The 14,009-nt window shown below is 42.6% G+C and overlaps 1 protein-coding gene and 1 pseudogene across 1 annotated transcript in view; one reads left to right on the top strand and one right to left on the bottom strand.

Moving 5' to 3' along the window:
* Nucleotides 1–14,009, top strand: part of STX18 (syntaxin 18) — a 252,106-nt gene that overhangs the window by 181,606 nt on the left and 56,491 nt on the right. The window contains exon 7 of the mRNA XM_073610225.1: nt 5,586–5,674. Coding sequence (XP_073466326.1) covers nt 5,586–5,674 — 89 coding nt within the window. The remainder of the gene's footprint in view (nt 1–5,585; nt 5,675–14,009) is intronic.
* Nucleotides 1,706–4,809, bottom strand: LOC141124095 (forkhead box protein K1-like; annotated as a pseudogene).

The following is a 14,009-nucleotide window of genomic DNA, read 5'->3' as shown; positions in this document are numbered from 1 at the left end:
AAAGTGAAGACCTGAAGAATGGTAAAAAATGTGTATGAGAACCCCTGCCTGTGTGCAATAACAATCACAATAAAGGCAATCAATGCAAAACAATTCATATGTATATGAAAACAAAAAACAAAAAGTGAATTAACAAAAAATTAATAAAAATTAAGTAAATTAATAAAAAAATATATTAATAGAAAAAAGTCCACAAAGAGTCCTAAAAATGTGTCCCACTGGTGAAGGAAAAAATGTAGTCACAGCCTTCAACTGTTGGTGTCCCGTCCTTCAATACACCCCCACTCGTGTGTACACTTACCGGACTGCCTAACCCCTGCAGGGGTAAAAGGCATATGCAGACAGTCCTGCGATGGCGGAACCGGGACGTGATCCTCCGTCCAGGGGTGCTATATCCTGCTCCGGCGTGATGTTATCCCCAGTAACGGGTATCCACATGAAGTGAAAAAAAGGAACACCTCATAGTGTGAATCCATAAAAAGTAGAAACTTTATTTAGAAAATCCATATGGTAAAAACTGGTAAAAGTACAATCCATAAACTGGTTATCTATACATTGTTTATAGTTCCAGTTTATGGATTATACTTTTACCAGTTTTTAACATATGGATTTTCTAAATAAAGTTTCTACTTTTTATGGATTCACACTATGAGGTGTTCCTTTTTTTCACTTCATGTGGATACCCGTTACTGGGGATAACATCACGCCGGAGCAGGATATAGCACCCCTGGACGGAGGATCACGTCCTGGTTCCGCCATCGCAGGACTGTCTGCATATGCCTTTTACCCCTGCAGGGGTTAGGCAGTCCGGTAAGTGTACGCATGAGTGGGGGTGTATTGAAGGACGGGACACCAACAGTTGAAGGCTGTGACTACGTTTTTTCCTTCACCAGTGGGACACATTTTTAGGACTCTTTGTGGACTTTTTTCTATTAATATATTTTTTTATTAATTTACTTAATTTTTATTAATTTTTTGTTAATTCACTTTTTGTTTTTTGTTTTCATATACATATGAATTGTTTTGCATTGATTGCCTTTATTGTGATTGTTATTGCACACAGGCAGGGGTTCTCATACACATTTTTTACCATTCTTCAGGTCTTCACTTTTTATGTGTTTTAGTAATTGCTCATGCGGATCACCATAATTGTTTTCACCATTGTTTATTGGTTTCCGTTCCCTAGGTATTTTTATATATAGGGATCACTTTTAAGATATAGACATCAATTTTTACTGCATATGGGATTTTTTACATGCGTTTTTTACATGCGTTTTTAGAGCACTTTGCAATTTTTTTTTTTTTTTTTTTTCATTATACTTTATAGGTGATTCATTCAACATACAGATTTTTTATATGCACATTAATATTTTTTTATATGCACATTAATATTCTCTTGATATCTCTGACACATTTGTTTTAAATTTACACTTAGTTCTTCCAAAATAACAAAATAACGAAATAACAATCACCCATACACATATAGTCGGACAGCGCCAATTCCCCTGCTTAGAATAATTTTAACCTTCTGGATCTTACTTCGGTGATTTTCACTTATAAAGGGGGCAGCAGTCCTTTTTTGTCTATATTCCTAAGCGCGGATTTTTTGTTATTCATTCTAGTTTACCAATTACTAGCATTTGGGTTTGCATCCCCCCCCCCCCCCACCAAAAAAATCACCCCTACTAACACGTTTCATCTCTTCTCATTCTCCAGTCCCATCAGCTTGTGCGGATGTGATTACTTCAGCTTGCACTGCACAACTCTCTTCTAGGCGAGCTTTTTTTGGCAGGGCTCATTTTTCATATCTTGATTAAGAACACTGGACACAGCAACAGGAAGTAAAGTGCTTGCTTGAGTTGCAAGTAGCTGCAGTGGGTTCAAAATGGCATAAACACTTCCGGCTAGACTGGCAGTAGTCATTTCTCTTCCACTTGTGTTCAGTGATGCCGGATTCTGCATTAAACTGAGAGGGGTAGCAGATTGTAAGAGTGTAGGTTTTTGCCCAGGAATGCCTTGAGACCGCTGTCTTGCCATTGTCTGAATAACTCTGCTGGGAAGAATAGGAACTGTAGGAAAGGTTATAGTGTTTACATCTTCTTTTGCACCTCTGGTAGAAACGCCACAATCCATTACTCTGCCATGCACCTCACTAATAGTCTTTGGTTTGCAGTAATGTATCCATTTGCAGAATTGGTGGGCGTTGTTACTATCTGGACCATAGTGACTGTGGGAACCTGCTGCACAACATGTATAGCATGACTTGTGGGCTGTGAGGTCATGATTGAAGCAGACATGTAGGTCAAAGGCTTTGCCACAAAACTTGCGGTCTGTGCAGGTTTGGCAATAATGAGTAGCTTAGCAATCCTGAAGATCCAGCGCCCCGTGGGCTGGCAGGACAAGAGTTGGGAACACTGATCGTTCCTGTAGGTGATGGTAAAGGACTGATAAAGCTTGGCACATCTGGCTTGGGGGTATGTATTTTTAAGGGTGAAATTTGATGATATAGGAGAGAGTGGCAAGGTGGAGCGCTCCTGTTTTTCCTGGTAAAGAATGGTAAATCTTATAACTGTGCTTGGGAACCGGAAGGTGCACTGCCGGGAGAGCTGTAGCGGGGGCACCCTCCTCCTCTGGAAGGCCCCGTCCACGAACACTCCGTTCTTGCCCAGACACCTCAGGTAGAAGTTGGGCTCCACAAAGTTCAACTGGAGGTGTCGGCGGGAGATGAAGTTGGAGCGACCCGTATTGATGTCCACCGAGCCCTGGCGGGAGTCCCGTCCGATGATGACTGAAGGGTTCCTAATGGCTTCTTATGGCTTTCTTTCAACAATGGCTTTCTTCTTGCCTTCTTGCCACTCTTCCATAAAGGCCAGATTTGTGAAGTGCACGACTAATAGTTGTCCTGTGGATAGCTTCTCCCACCTGAGCTGTGGATCTCTGCAGCTCCTCTAGAGTTACCATGGGCCTCTTGGCTGCTGATTAATGCTCTCCTTGCCTGGCCCGTCAGTTTAGGTGGACGGCCATTTCTTGGTAGGGTTGCAGTTGTGCCATACTCTTTCCATTTTCAGATGATAGATTGAACAGTGCTCTGTGAGATGTTCAAAGCTTGGAATTTTTTTTTATATGCTAACCCTGCTTTAAACTTCTCCACAACTTTATCCCTGACCTGCCTGGTGTGTTCCTTGGCCTTCATGATGCTGTTTGTTCACAAAGGTTCTCTAACAGACCTCTGAGGGCTTCACAGAACCGCTGTATTTATACTGAGATTAGATTACGGCACACAAAGGTGGATTCTATTTACTAATTAAGTGACTTCTGAAGGCAATTGGAAAAAACATAGAACCCCCATAGGTAGGTAGGACTTTAAAAGTGACCAGGAACAATATTTTATATCAAAAATAGTAAAATTATTATAAACCGCATATAATGAGTAAGACTTAAGTCATCAAAGACAAAAAGTACATCAATATTGATACATTTTATTGAATTTGTATAGTATGTGCAGACACAGATAGGCTTTTTGAATGAACATGAAGGCAATTAGTTCTACTAAATTTTAGTTAGGGGTATCAAAGTAAATGGGGCTGAATACAAATGCACGTGAAACTTTTCAGATATTTATTTGTAATAAAATTGGAAAAGCATTTATCATTTTCTTTCCACTTCACAATTATGTGCCACTTTGTGTTGGTCTATCACAAAAAATCCCAATAACATACATTTACGTTTTTGGTTGTAACATGACCAAATAAGGAAAATTTTAAGGGGTGTGAATACTTTTTCAAGGCATTGTATCTCCAGTCTACCAAAACGGAAAAAATTTTTGATATTAGTTATGCTTTAAAGCAGAAAGTAGAGCATGTTTATGTAATGTGCAGAAATGTCTCCCACCATATATATCTATATTTTAAAACTTTGATTTTACAACAATATATTTGACCCAGCTCACACAGCATAAGTATTGAATAGTCATAGCATACACTGCACAGAGCACACATGGAAGCCACAACCAAAAGCTCACATACAAAATTGTAATGTACATAGTCATACCCGGTAAAGGGCATTAAAAACAGTGTAGAGCTTACACGTACTACACATGGCATGATATGCATCCACAATGCGTACCCAGCACATACTACATAAAGTGCCATGTCTAGTCATGTGTTGGGTGCATGGAGGCATGCTGCCATGAGATCTTTGCTTACCTAGTATCTTGCAGTAAATAGTTAGCCCTAAGGGGCATATCTATAAAGCAGTGGATCTGACATTTACCAAATGTTCACTGCAGGGGAATCTTCCAGGTACAGGTGCTTTAAATGACAGTGATTGATTCAACATCAGTGAATGCTTGATGAAAGTCACACTGCTTCATAAATATCCCCCTAAGTTTCTATTAAGGTAACGTTTAAAAAAAACTTGCACTGTTAATTCCACTCGTATATGGATTCTAATGGCTCTTTCACATGACAGGTTGCATGCAGCCCACCATATTCCAGCTACTGGAATGACCGAGGCATGCGATTAGCAGCAACCGCTCAGCCTATTTAAACTAATGGTGGGCTGACATTGGTCGCTGCTGTTCACATGTACCCACGCACACAACGAATAGCTGCAGCTATTGATGGATGTCCAAGCCTGGGTGCAGTCAATGTATACAGGTTCAAACATCTGTCCCCTAACTGCAGCTATACACTCTGTGTGTGGCTACATGTAAACAGCAGCGGCTGCTGTCAGCCCACCATTAGTTTAAATAGGCAGAGCATCCCGCTGCTAATCACATGCCTCGGTCATTCCAGCCACCAGAATCATGCTGATTCTTGCCGCTGGAATCTAGTGGCTGCATGTAACTGGCCAAGTGAATGTAGATTAATAAAAGTCCTTAACAACGTGGTGATCACTTAACTGCAGGTTACACAATTGTATATGCAGATGGCATTTATAGTATATGGTCTATGACTGTGGGATTTAAGAAATCTGTAGAATGGAAATATAACATTGCAGCCGTTTCTTGCTAGATGGCTGTACATTAGTAGAATTTTAACGATGGCACCAAAGTTCTCAGTACATTCGATGACTTGACGAATGGCATTCGAAATTGAATTTTCTTTTAACATTTGATTTCAAAATAAATTGACTTTGAATGGACAAAAATCAAGTTCACTGTTAGAAACTAATTTGTTCACAAAACCTTTTCCATCCTGCTCCTTTGAATTTTCTTGTCACTGTGGTGGAAAACAAATATTCATTTTTACCTCCCTAACAAGTAGGAAATCCAACAAACGTTCTTAAAACAAAAAGGTTTAAACACCATTCTATGAAGGTTTGGCCAGCTTTACATTGTTGTGTCTTCCTATAGTTTTAAAGCCTCACATCTCAGTATTGTAGTACACTAGGTAAACCATTTATTTATTGATAACAACACTCACTACTGTACTATTCTAAATTAGCTAGTGTACATTATGCTAATCATATTAATAATTTTATCAGTATATGTATACATTTCAATAATTCCTAGGTATGACAAGCTGATACAACAAGTTCAGTATCATGAATTAACCATCTTTGCATTCCCTTCCCCCGGACAGAAAGGACAGTGTCTGACACTCAGAGCACTTCAGGTCTTTGGGATGACAGTCTAGGTGAAGATGAATTGTCCCCGGAGGAGATTCAAATGGTAATTTATTTCCAATCAATTTTTTTTTTCATTTTCAATTAAATTCTTAGTAGAAACTTAAGACATGGTATTTTTCTGTGCTTTCACAACACCTTTGGTTTTCTTGTATCCAGGTGCAATCAAATTTGCTAATATTACCTTGATGCTTGTTTTCATTTCAGAGCTGAAAAGGAATTAGAGGAATTTACCAAAACGGGAGCCGCTGTGCATGGATAATCAATCAGGTTCTATGTCTCATTTTGAAAACTTAAAGGAGAAGTCCAGCCTGAGCTTTTTTGGCTGGGCTTCTCCTCTGGGTCACAGAAGTGCAATTCGTTTTGCACTCCTGTGCCCCGTTTTCAGTGGAGAGCGGTCTGAAGTCCGCTCTCCGCTGACGTCACTGCCATCAGTCGAGGTAGCGCGTCATTCCGACTTCCCAAGTCTGGATCCGCCAGCTGCCTTGATTGATGCCGGTCTCTGTGAGCCGCTGAGACGGCCGCTCCCTGCCCCTCCACAGCTCAGCTCAGGGCTCCAGTGAGCGTGGAGAAGCAGAGAGGAGAGATGCTGACTGACAGGCAGCAGCTCTACTCTCGGATCTATGAAAACCGAGCCATTGGCGGTGTTCGGTGGCTCGGTTCTCAGAGACGACGGGGGACAGATGCAGCATCGGTCTGATGCTGCAACCACATAGGTAAGTATAAATCAAACAAAAAAAAAATACTTCTCTTTTTAAAAGAGGTGGTTCACTCTGAAAAAAAATATTTAAAAGCAGGCTACAATTCCTGTAGATGCTTATTTTAAACAAAAGGACACCTACCTATCCAGAGATCCAGCACTGTCCTCAATCACGCTAGTTCTTCACTAGCCTCCAGGTTCCCTGAGCCATCATCCTAACTGTGGGCAGCCGGCTATGCTGTTTTCGGCTTCACAGCCGGCTGCCCACTGCGGATGCGTGAGCCACAGCTTTGTGAATGGTTCCGCTGTCTTCTGGGATCTGTAACAGGTCCCAAAAGACTGTGGGGAGGGAGGGGGCCTAGGCGATCCAAGCAGGAGTGGGAGTGCATACCTGTCAAAAATACCCCCCCCCAAACAAAAAATGACATGCCAATTGTGATGCTCCCTGCTACTCTCTCTCCCTGTGACAGCTACATCGGGAGAAGTTCCTCGTACTAGCTGTGACTTTTTGAAACAGCGCGGCCGTGCAGTGCTCCGCCCACACGGGCGCGTTATTTATACACAGAGCTCTGTATGAATGAACTACAACCCCCGACATCCTTTGCGGCCTTCGGTTTGTAGTTTTCAATGAGTGCTGTGGTAATTTGATTCTTCCTGTCAGAATGTATCGGCTTCCTCGTACGTAATGAGCGTGCCGATACACTGACAGGTCTGCAGGAGACCTCCATGGCATCAGCAATCTGCTGATCACTGGTGCAATGTTTACAGGCTCCTGCAACAAAAAATAATAAATGCACATTTTTACCTGCAAAAAAAGTGCATTTATTTATTTTTTAAGTGGAACTTCCCCTTTTGTGTGATTTTCTGCTTTAACTGAACAAGCTCAAAATAGAAGCTTATTGGTTACCATGTACAGCTGCTCCAGATTCTTTCTACTTCAGTTTTGTTACACTCGCCTCAATATTCCTTCTAATGGGCATTCCTGTCATCTACAGTATTTACACGTAGGTCAAATCAGAGAAAAAGTCTGAATGAAGAAAGGTCTAAAGCTGGCCATAGACTGTACGACTGTAGACAGCAGTTCGCAAAGTTGGGTGGCTCTTTCAGCCCCCTCAAAACCAGCTTGGGTTCAAAGCAAGGTCCATAAATACATGAATGAGTGAGTTTGAGGTGAAGGAACTTGACTGGCCTGCACAGAGTCCTGACCTCAACCTGATAGAACACCTTTGGGATGATTTAGAGGGGAGACTACGAGCCAGGCCATATCAGTGCCTAACCTCACAAATGCGCTTCTGGAAGAATGGTCAAACATTCCCATAGACACACTCCTAAACCTTGTGGACAGCCTTCCCAGAAGAGTTGAAGCTGTTATAGCTGCAAAGGGTGGGCCAACTCAATATTGAACCCTACGGACTAAGACTGGGATGCCTTTAAAGTTCATGTAAAGGCAGGCGTCCCAATACTTTTGGCAATATAGTGTATGTATGGGCAGCCTAACGACTGACTGTTAAACATCAGAGGGCAGCCATAGGTTTCTGAGAAACATGCAATATCTCACTGAGCACAACGGGTGGTGAGACATCTGCTGTTCCTCAAACCCATTGCCATATCCCAACACACATGTTACATACACAGAAACAGGGAGGAATTGGCACTGCTGTAAGTTAACACATTTTTGTGTGTGATAACAGCTTTCAACAGCCGTAAATGTGCATTAGTAATCCTAGAGAAGTCTCACATGGCTACACCTGATGTTACTGGCAATGCTGGGATCAGGCCAAAATCCGGTTACCTTGTGTGTGTAGGTAGTCTCAGTGTGTAGGCATCATCAAGGTAAAATGTAGGACACCCACAGATATGAAATCAGTCAGCCATTCTAGTCCGTTTTGGAGGGAGGGTTCTTTGACCTTTGTGTCTTTTGTTCAAGCAGATGCCTGTTAGCTGTCCATGCTATATCATTTGGATAGTTTAAAAATCTTCTATAAGCAACCCCAACAACTCCGCGTCATGCTCTGCAGATTCCTAAACCTAAATGCTTGGCCAGGACAAATTTCCACGCAGATGGAAGAGACAGAAACATTGTTTTGCCTGAGAACAGTTGAATTATGGACATCTATAACCATTTTCCTACTTTAAATTCCTTACGATCGCTGTTCTTTTTCCTTTAATCTCTGCAACTAGCCCCTGAATCAGAGTACAGCTGTTATCTGTACAGACACACCAATCCTCAGTTCTGTGCCTATTGTTCTACTACAAAGGATAAAGGTTTGTAAAAGCAGCAAAATTGACTGAGCCTGTCTTTTGTAATATCTGATGCTGGAACAGACAAAGCAGAATAGGAGATGGTTATCTCCTCATATTAATTTGTGGAAAGCTGGAAATATCATAATTTATCTATTTGAACTCCTCCTGGAGTGGTATGGTGCGCTGTCTGACGAATTTATGTTTATTTGGAAATCAGACTGTAACTGCGCTTCTTGCAGTGGGTTATAAAGGAACCCTGTGCAGCTATGAAATCCTACATTAAGTCTGTACAGATGTTAAAAAAATGCGCTAAGATGGTACTTAAACTGTGCTATGCATCATTTCCTGTAATCTTTCTTTATAAGAAGTCATCATTATTATGCTTTACACACCAGCTGAATAATAATATCGGCTTTCCAGGAGGAGAACCTACACTGATTGCGGTGAAAGAGTAGGTGGACTGCAGAAGTGATTGACACATTAAAAGAAAGCTGGAGTGCATTGACACAGTTTGCCTGCTGTTTTATATTTCATGTCTGTACTCTCATACAAATGAACGCATTGGGGGGAGAAGAGAGATAGGGGTGCACAGATTTTTATTTTTTGGTTAATGGACTGGGGTTCAGCTTTAAAGTATCTAAAGCAAATCTTTTTTTCATAGAGTTGGATGGATAGAGTAGGAAATGTGCTTGGAACACCTTCTCGAAGTTTGGAAGGCATGGTACTATCTGTGCATGCGCGGGTGCATAAACGCGGAATGATTAGGAAGACATGGAAAACTTTGGCATGTTTGCAGGCCAAATACAAAATCCTGTACCTTCCTAATCAAGTTGTGTTTGCGCATGTGCAGATTGAAGGTCTCTGCTGGGTACTGAAGGCGGCTGAAACGTATCAATTGAACAAAAAATTTCGGGAATCTTGCCGACAGAGGAAAAGGTGCTAATAATGAGAGGGAGGAGGCTAGAGCCAGATGCAAATAATCAGTTTTTGGGGTGACGGCCTGCTTAAAAAAGAAAAAAGTCTCCTGCTTGTGATGTCTCTGCAGTTTTCTGGACTGTTTATCCCAGATGCCCTTGCAGCTAATTAATTGTGTGTGTGTGTGTGTGTAAAACATACTATTGAAAAATATAAAGGGAGTGCAATTAGGGGAGTCAATAGTCGAAAAGGTGTGTTCTGGTATATCACAGACTTAAGGAGTAGAATGGCCTATTTTTGCTGTACTTCTGTAGGCCACAGAAGTGCAGTTCGTTCTGAACTAAAGCCTGCTGTCAGCTGACATCACTCAGCCAGTCCACGCCCAGGAAAGATCCTGACTTTACAGTCGGTATCCTCCCAGATTCCTGGACCAGCAGCTGGATCAGCCTCTTGGCGAGATGCTGGGAGGGTGAGACAGTCACTCCCGCCCCCTCCACATCCCAGCGCTCCAGTCTGCTGGAGGGGCAGAACAGAGGGCCAGGGACTGACAGTCACCCCTCTCTGCTCGCTGAAGACGGAGAAGTGTGCGATCAGCGGTCATTAATCACTCAGTTCTCAGCCTTAGAAGCGGCAGGGGCCCAGATCGATGCGGCATCCACCTAGGTGAGTGTAACTTTTTTTTTTTTTTTTTTTTTTTAAACTTCTCTTTTTAAAGCACAATTAAACATCCACAAAAAAAAGATGAAAAATGGGCCCCAGGAGCTTTTAGACATAATGTGCTAGTAAGCATACCACACTGGCACATTTACCTTGCAAACAATCCCCTCCAGTGCTGCGATGTCAGCAGTCCCGTCTGTCAAAGGTGTTTCTATCTTTTCCTGGTCTTCCCTCTTGGTTCAGACTGTCGGCCACTTGATAACTAAACGTAAGAGAGGCATGGAGGACCTTAGCGATGAGGAAGGATTAGCTGAACTGTATTTATTATCCTTTGAGAAGATACATTTAAGGAAATATGATCACTATGTACATAAATACATAAATTGTCCATATAGTGAACTTGATGCAAAGTTATTAACGTTAAAAGCATTTTACACTTTCAAATGTTTTTGTTGTTTTAATGTAGAAGTCCAGCCAAACACTAAAATCAGTATACATACCTTTTCTAAAGCCCATCCGACCTGATCCCACACTGAGCTGTCAGCTGCGGCTTTGCTGTGGAGGCGGGTGCAAAGGAGGCAGCCGACAACAGAAGCCCCATAGTAACTCTATGGGTGATGTCGCTTCCCATTCATTTCAGTCATTGTCGGCTGTGTCCTCTGCAGAGCTTCCACCGCTGGAGACCAGGACGGATCTGCTTTAAGGTATACTGATTTCTTCTTTACAGGGCTAGATAGGTTACTGTTAGATCATGGATATCTATAGATGCTGGGATTTTAGTGTTAGGGTGGACTTGTACTTTAACTAGTCATTAGTGTAGTTTATATTCCCTTTGCTGTTTGTTTGCTTTACCTTGTAATGATGGGTTCACATGTTGTGGCTGCAGTTTGTGATGTCATGGCTGAACAATTCCAACTGTGGGTATAGGGTTTTGTATATTGGAGTTTTTAATGTATTTATTCTTTTTTATTGATTTGAACAATATATACATTTGTCTTTGTAACCCATGTACATGATGTAAACAGCACTACTGACCATGTTATTATTAGATCGACCTTTTTCAATCAATGGCCAGGAGTTTTGAAGTAAAGTATAACCAGAGGACTAACCAGCAGCATAGGGTGTTTGGCCATACATTGCTACATTGCGCTACACAGGCAGCTTAGAACAGAGTTTTTCCAACCTCTTTTCAGTCAAGGCACCCTTTAGAATTGTGCTTAACCCCAGAGCACACCAGTCTGAGGTTAACCCCAGAAAATGCGCCCAAGCGCGTTCTTTAGTGCCCGTTTTTTTTTTTTTTTTTTTAATGGGCTGCTCTCTGCTCTTGAGACATACAAAAAGGCACCAGTGTGACCTTTAAAATTGAGCAGCAGCAAAACACACAGTACTGTGGTACCATGCGTTTTAGCAGGCGCATACGTGCATTTGCTAGATGTATGGGGAAGTCATTAACCCCTTCCCGACCGGCATACGCCGATGTACGTCGGCAGAATGGCACGGCTGGGCAAATGGACTTACAGGTACGTCCATTTGAATTTCTGCCGTGCCATTGCGTGCGCGCCAGAGTCGGGTCGCGGGTCCCGCGGACTCGATCGCCGCGGGGTTACCTGCGATCGCCTCACGGAGAGGACGAACTGGGAGATGCTGTTGTAAACAGCATCTCCCCGTTCTGCCTAGTGACAAGTGTCACTGATCACTGCTCCCTGTCATCGGGAGCAGTGATCAGTGTAGTGACACTGCTAGCCCATCCCCCCTACAGTTAGTAATCACTCCACTAGGACATACTTAACCCCTCCCCACCCCCTAGTGGTTAACCCCTTCACTGCCAGTGTCATTTACACAGGAATCAGTGCATTTTTATAGCACTGATTGCTGTATAAATGACAATGGTCCCAAAAATGTCCGACATGTTCGCCATAATGTCGCAGTCTCAATAAAAATCGCTGATCGCTGCCATTACTAGTAAAAAAAAAAATGAATAAAAATGCCATAAAACTATCCCCTATTTTGTAAACGCTATAACTTTTGCGCAAACCAATCAATAAACGCTTATTGCAATTTTTTTTTTTTCCAAAAATTTCTAGAAGAATGCGATCGGCCTAAACTGAGGGAAAAAAATGTTTTTTTTTATATATATATTTTTGGAGGATATTTTATTATATCAAAATGTAAAAAATAATGCGTTTTTTTCAAAATTGTTGCTCTTATTTTGTTTATAGCGCAAAAAATAAAAATCGCAGAGGTGATCAAATACCACCAAAAGAAAGCTCTATTTGTGGGGAAAAAAGGACGTCAATTTTGTTTGGGAGACACGTCGCACGACCGCGCAATTGTCAGTTAAAGCAACACAGTTCCGAATCGCAAAAAACGCTCTGGTCAGGAAGGGGGTAAAATCTTCCGGGGCTGAAGCGGTTAAGAATTAATGGTTCCCACGTGCATCTGCAAAAGGCAGCACATTTTTGTGCAGGATGGGGAAAACGCATGATTTTGCACGTGTTACCGCACTGCACTTGGTGTGAACCCCTCATATCCCCCCTCCTAGCACTCCCCTCCCACATAGCACAAATTCTGTCCATCCCCATCACTTCAGAAGTAGGGATAGGAGGAGAGAGATGGAGGGAGGTGTGGGCTGTGCTCTCCCCGCTCCAGCTCCTCTCTCCTGTCTGTATACAGGAGATAACACAGAATTGCTCTCAGCTTGAACTTTTACAGGGTTTAATTACCTCCCCTCTACCCACAATTTCTGCTGCTTGTACAGGAACAGTGTGGGGAGGAGATGGGTGGCGATATTCAAGCCTAGTACATTCACATGTGAAAGCGATTACATTTTGACTTCTGTGCATAGGGAGAGAGCACAAGCCCGCACCTCCTCCGGGCTCTCACCTCTTCCCTGCTGCTAACTGTACTATTGCTGGCATAACACAAAGCGGTGTGGGCCACTGGACATGTAAATTATGTCATCAGTTGGTAGGATGGGGTGGGGTGGCATGGACAGCCTTCTGTTTTGCCAGCAATAATAAAGATAGCAGCAAGAAGGTGGTGCGGGCTGTGTCCTCCCTCACTTCTCTAGGTACAGGAGATGAGGCAGGATCGCGCTCAGATCAGGCTGTTGCTGTGGCACCCCTGAGGGTTCTTCACAGCACCCTGGTTGAAAAACGCCGGCCTAGAGAAAGGATCAAGGGTCAGATTGAAAATGACTTACAGGCAACAAGGTAATCAAGTTCCACAGGTAGAAATACCACTATGGTTTGCCTTTAAGGACAAATATGTCAGTTTATCAAGTAAGCCACATCTTTCATCGTTCATTTGAATTTGCTCTTTTAGGGCTCGTTCACACCATTTGCAGAGACTAAGGATGAGCTCAGGCCTGTTTGCAACCCGCATGTGCAGAGCCTGCCAGGAAGTCGGCACTGCACAGCGCTAATCACAAACAGTGAGACGTTTACCCAATCCGCGGATGCAGAGATCAAGAAATGTCTCGCTGCCTGTGATTAGCGCTGTGCAGTGCTGACTTCCTGGCGGGCTCTACAGGTGCGGGTTGCGAACACACATGAGCTCATCCTTAGCAGAGACGTGAGTTTTTCTGCATGTGTTTTGCAAGGGCACAAAGAAATCAGTTCTTTCTGTGCCCTGTTCACACCACAACACTAGTATCATGCGCAGATTTTTCTTTATCGTACATCACAGGACACAGAGCCGGTTATTATGATAACTACTTGGGTTATAAAATGAAAATGGGGCAAGATGGAGGGCTCAAACCAAAAATATACCACATCCCAAATGGAAGAAATTTCAAAAAATGAGAGACGGGGCAGAGAGGTGACAAACCTCGGGACTTTTAAGGTGTTTATGTACTGTATAAAGA

This window comes from Aquarana catesbeiana, linkage group LG01, assembly GCF_042186555.1.
Source record: "Aquarana catesbeiana isolate 2022-GZ linkage group LG01, ASM4218655v1, whole genome shotgun sequence".
Taxonomy (NCBI): Eukaryota; Metazoa; Chordata; class Amphibia; order Anura; family Ranidae; genus Aquarana; species Aquarana catesbeiana.
This window is presented reverse-complemented; position numbering and strand designations above follow the sequence as displayed.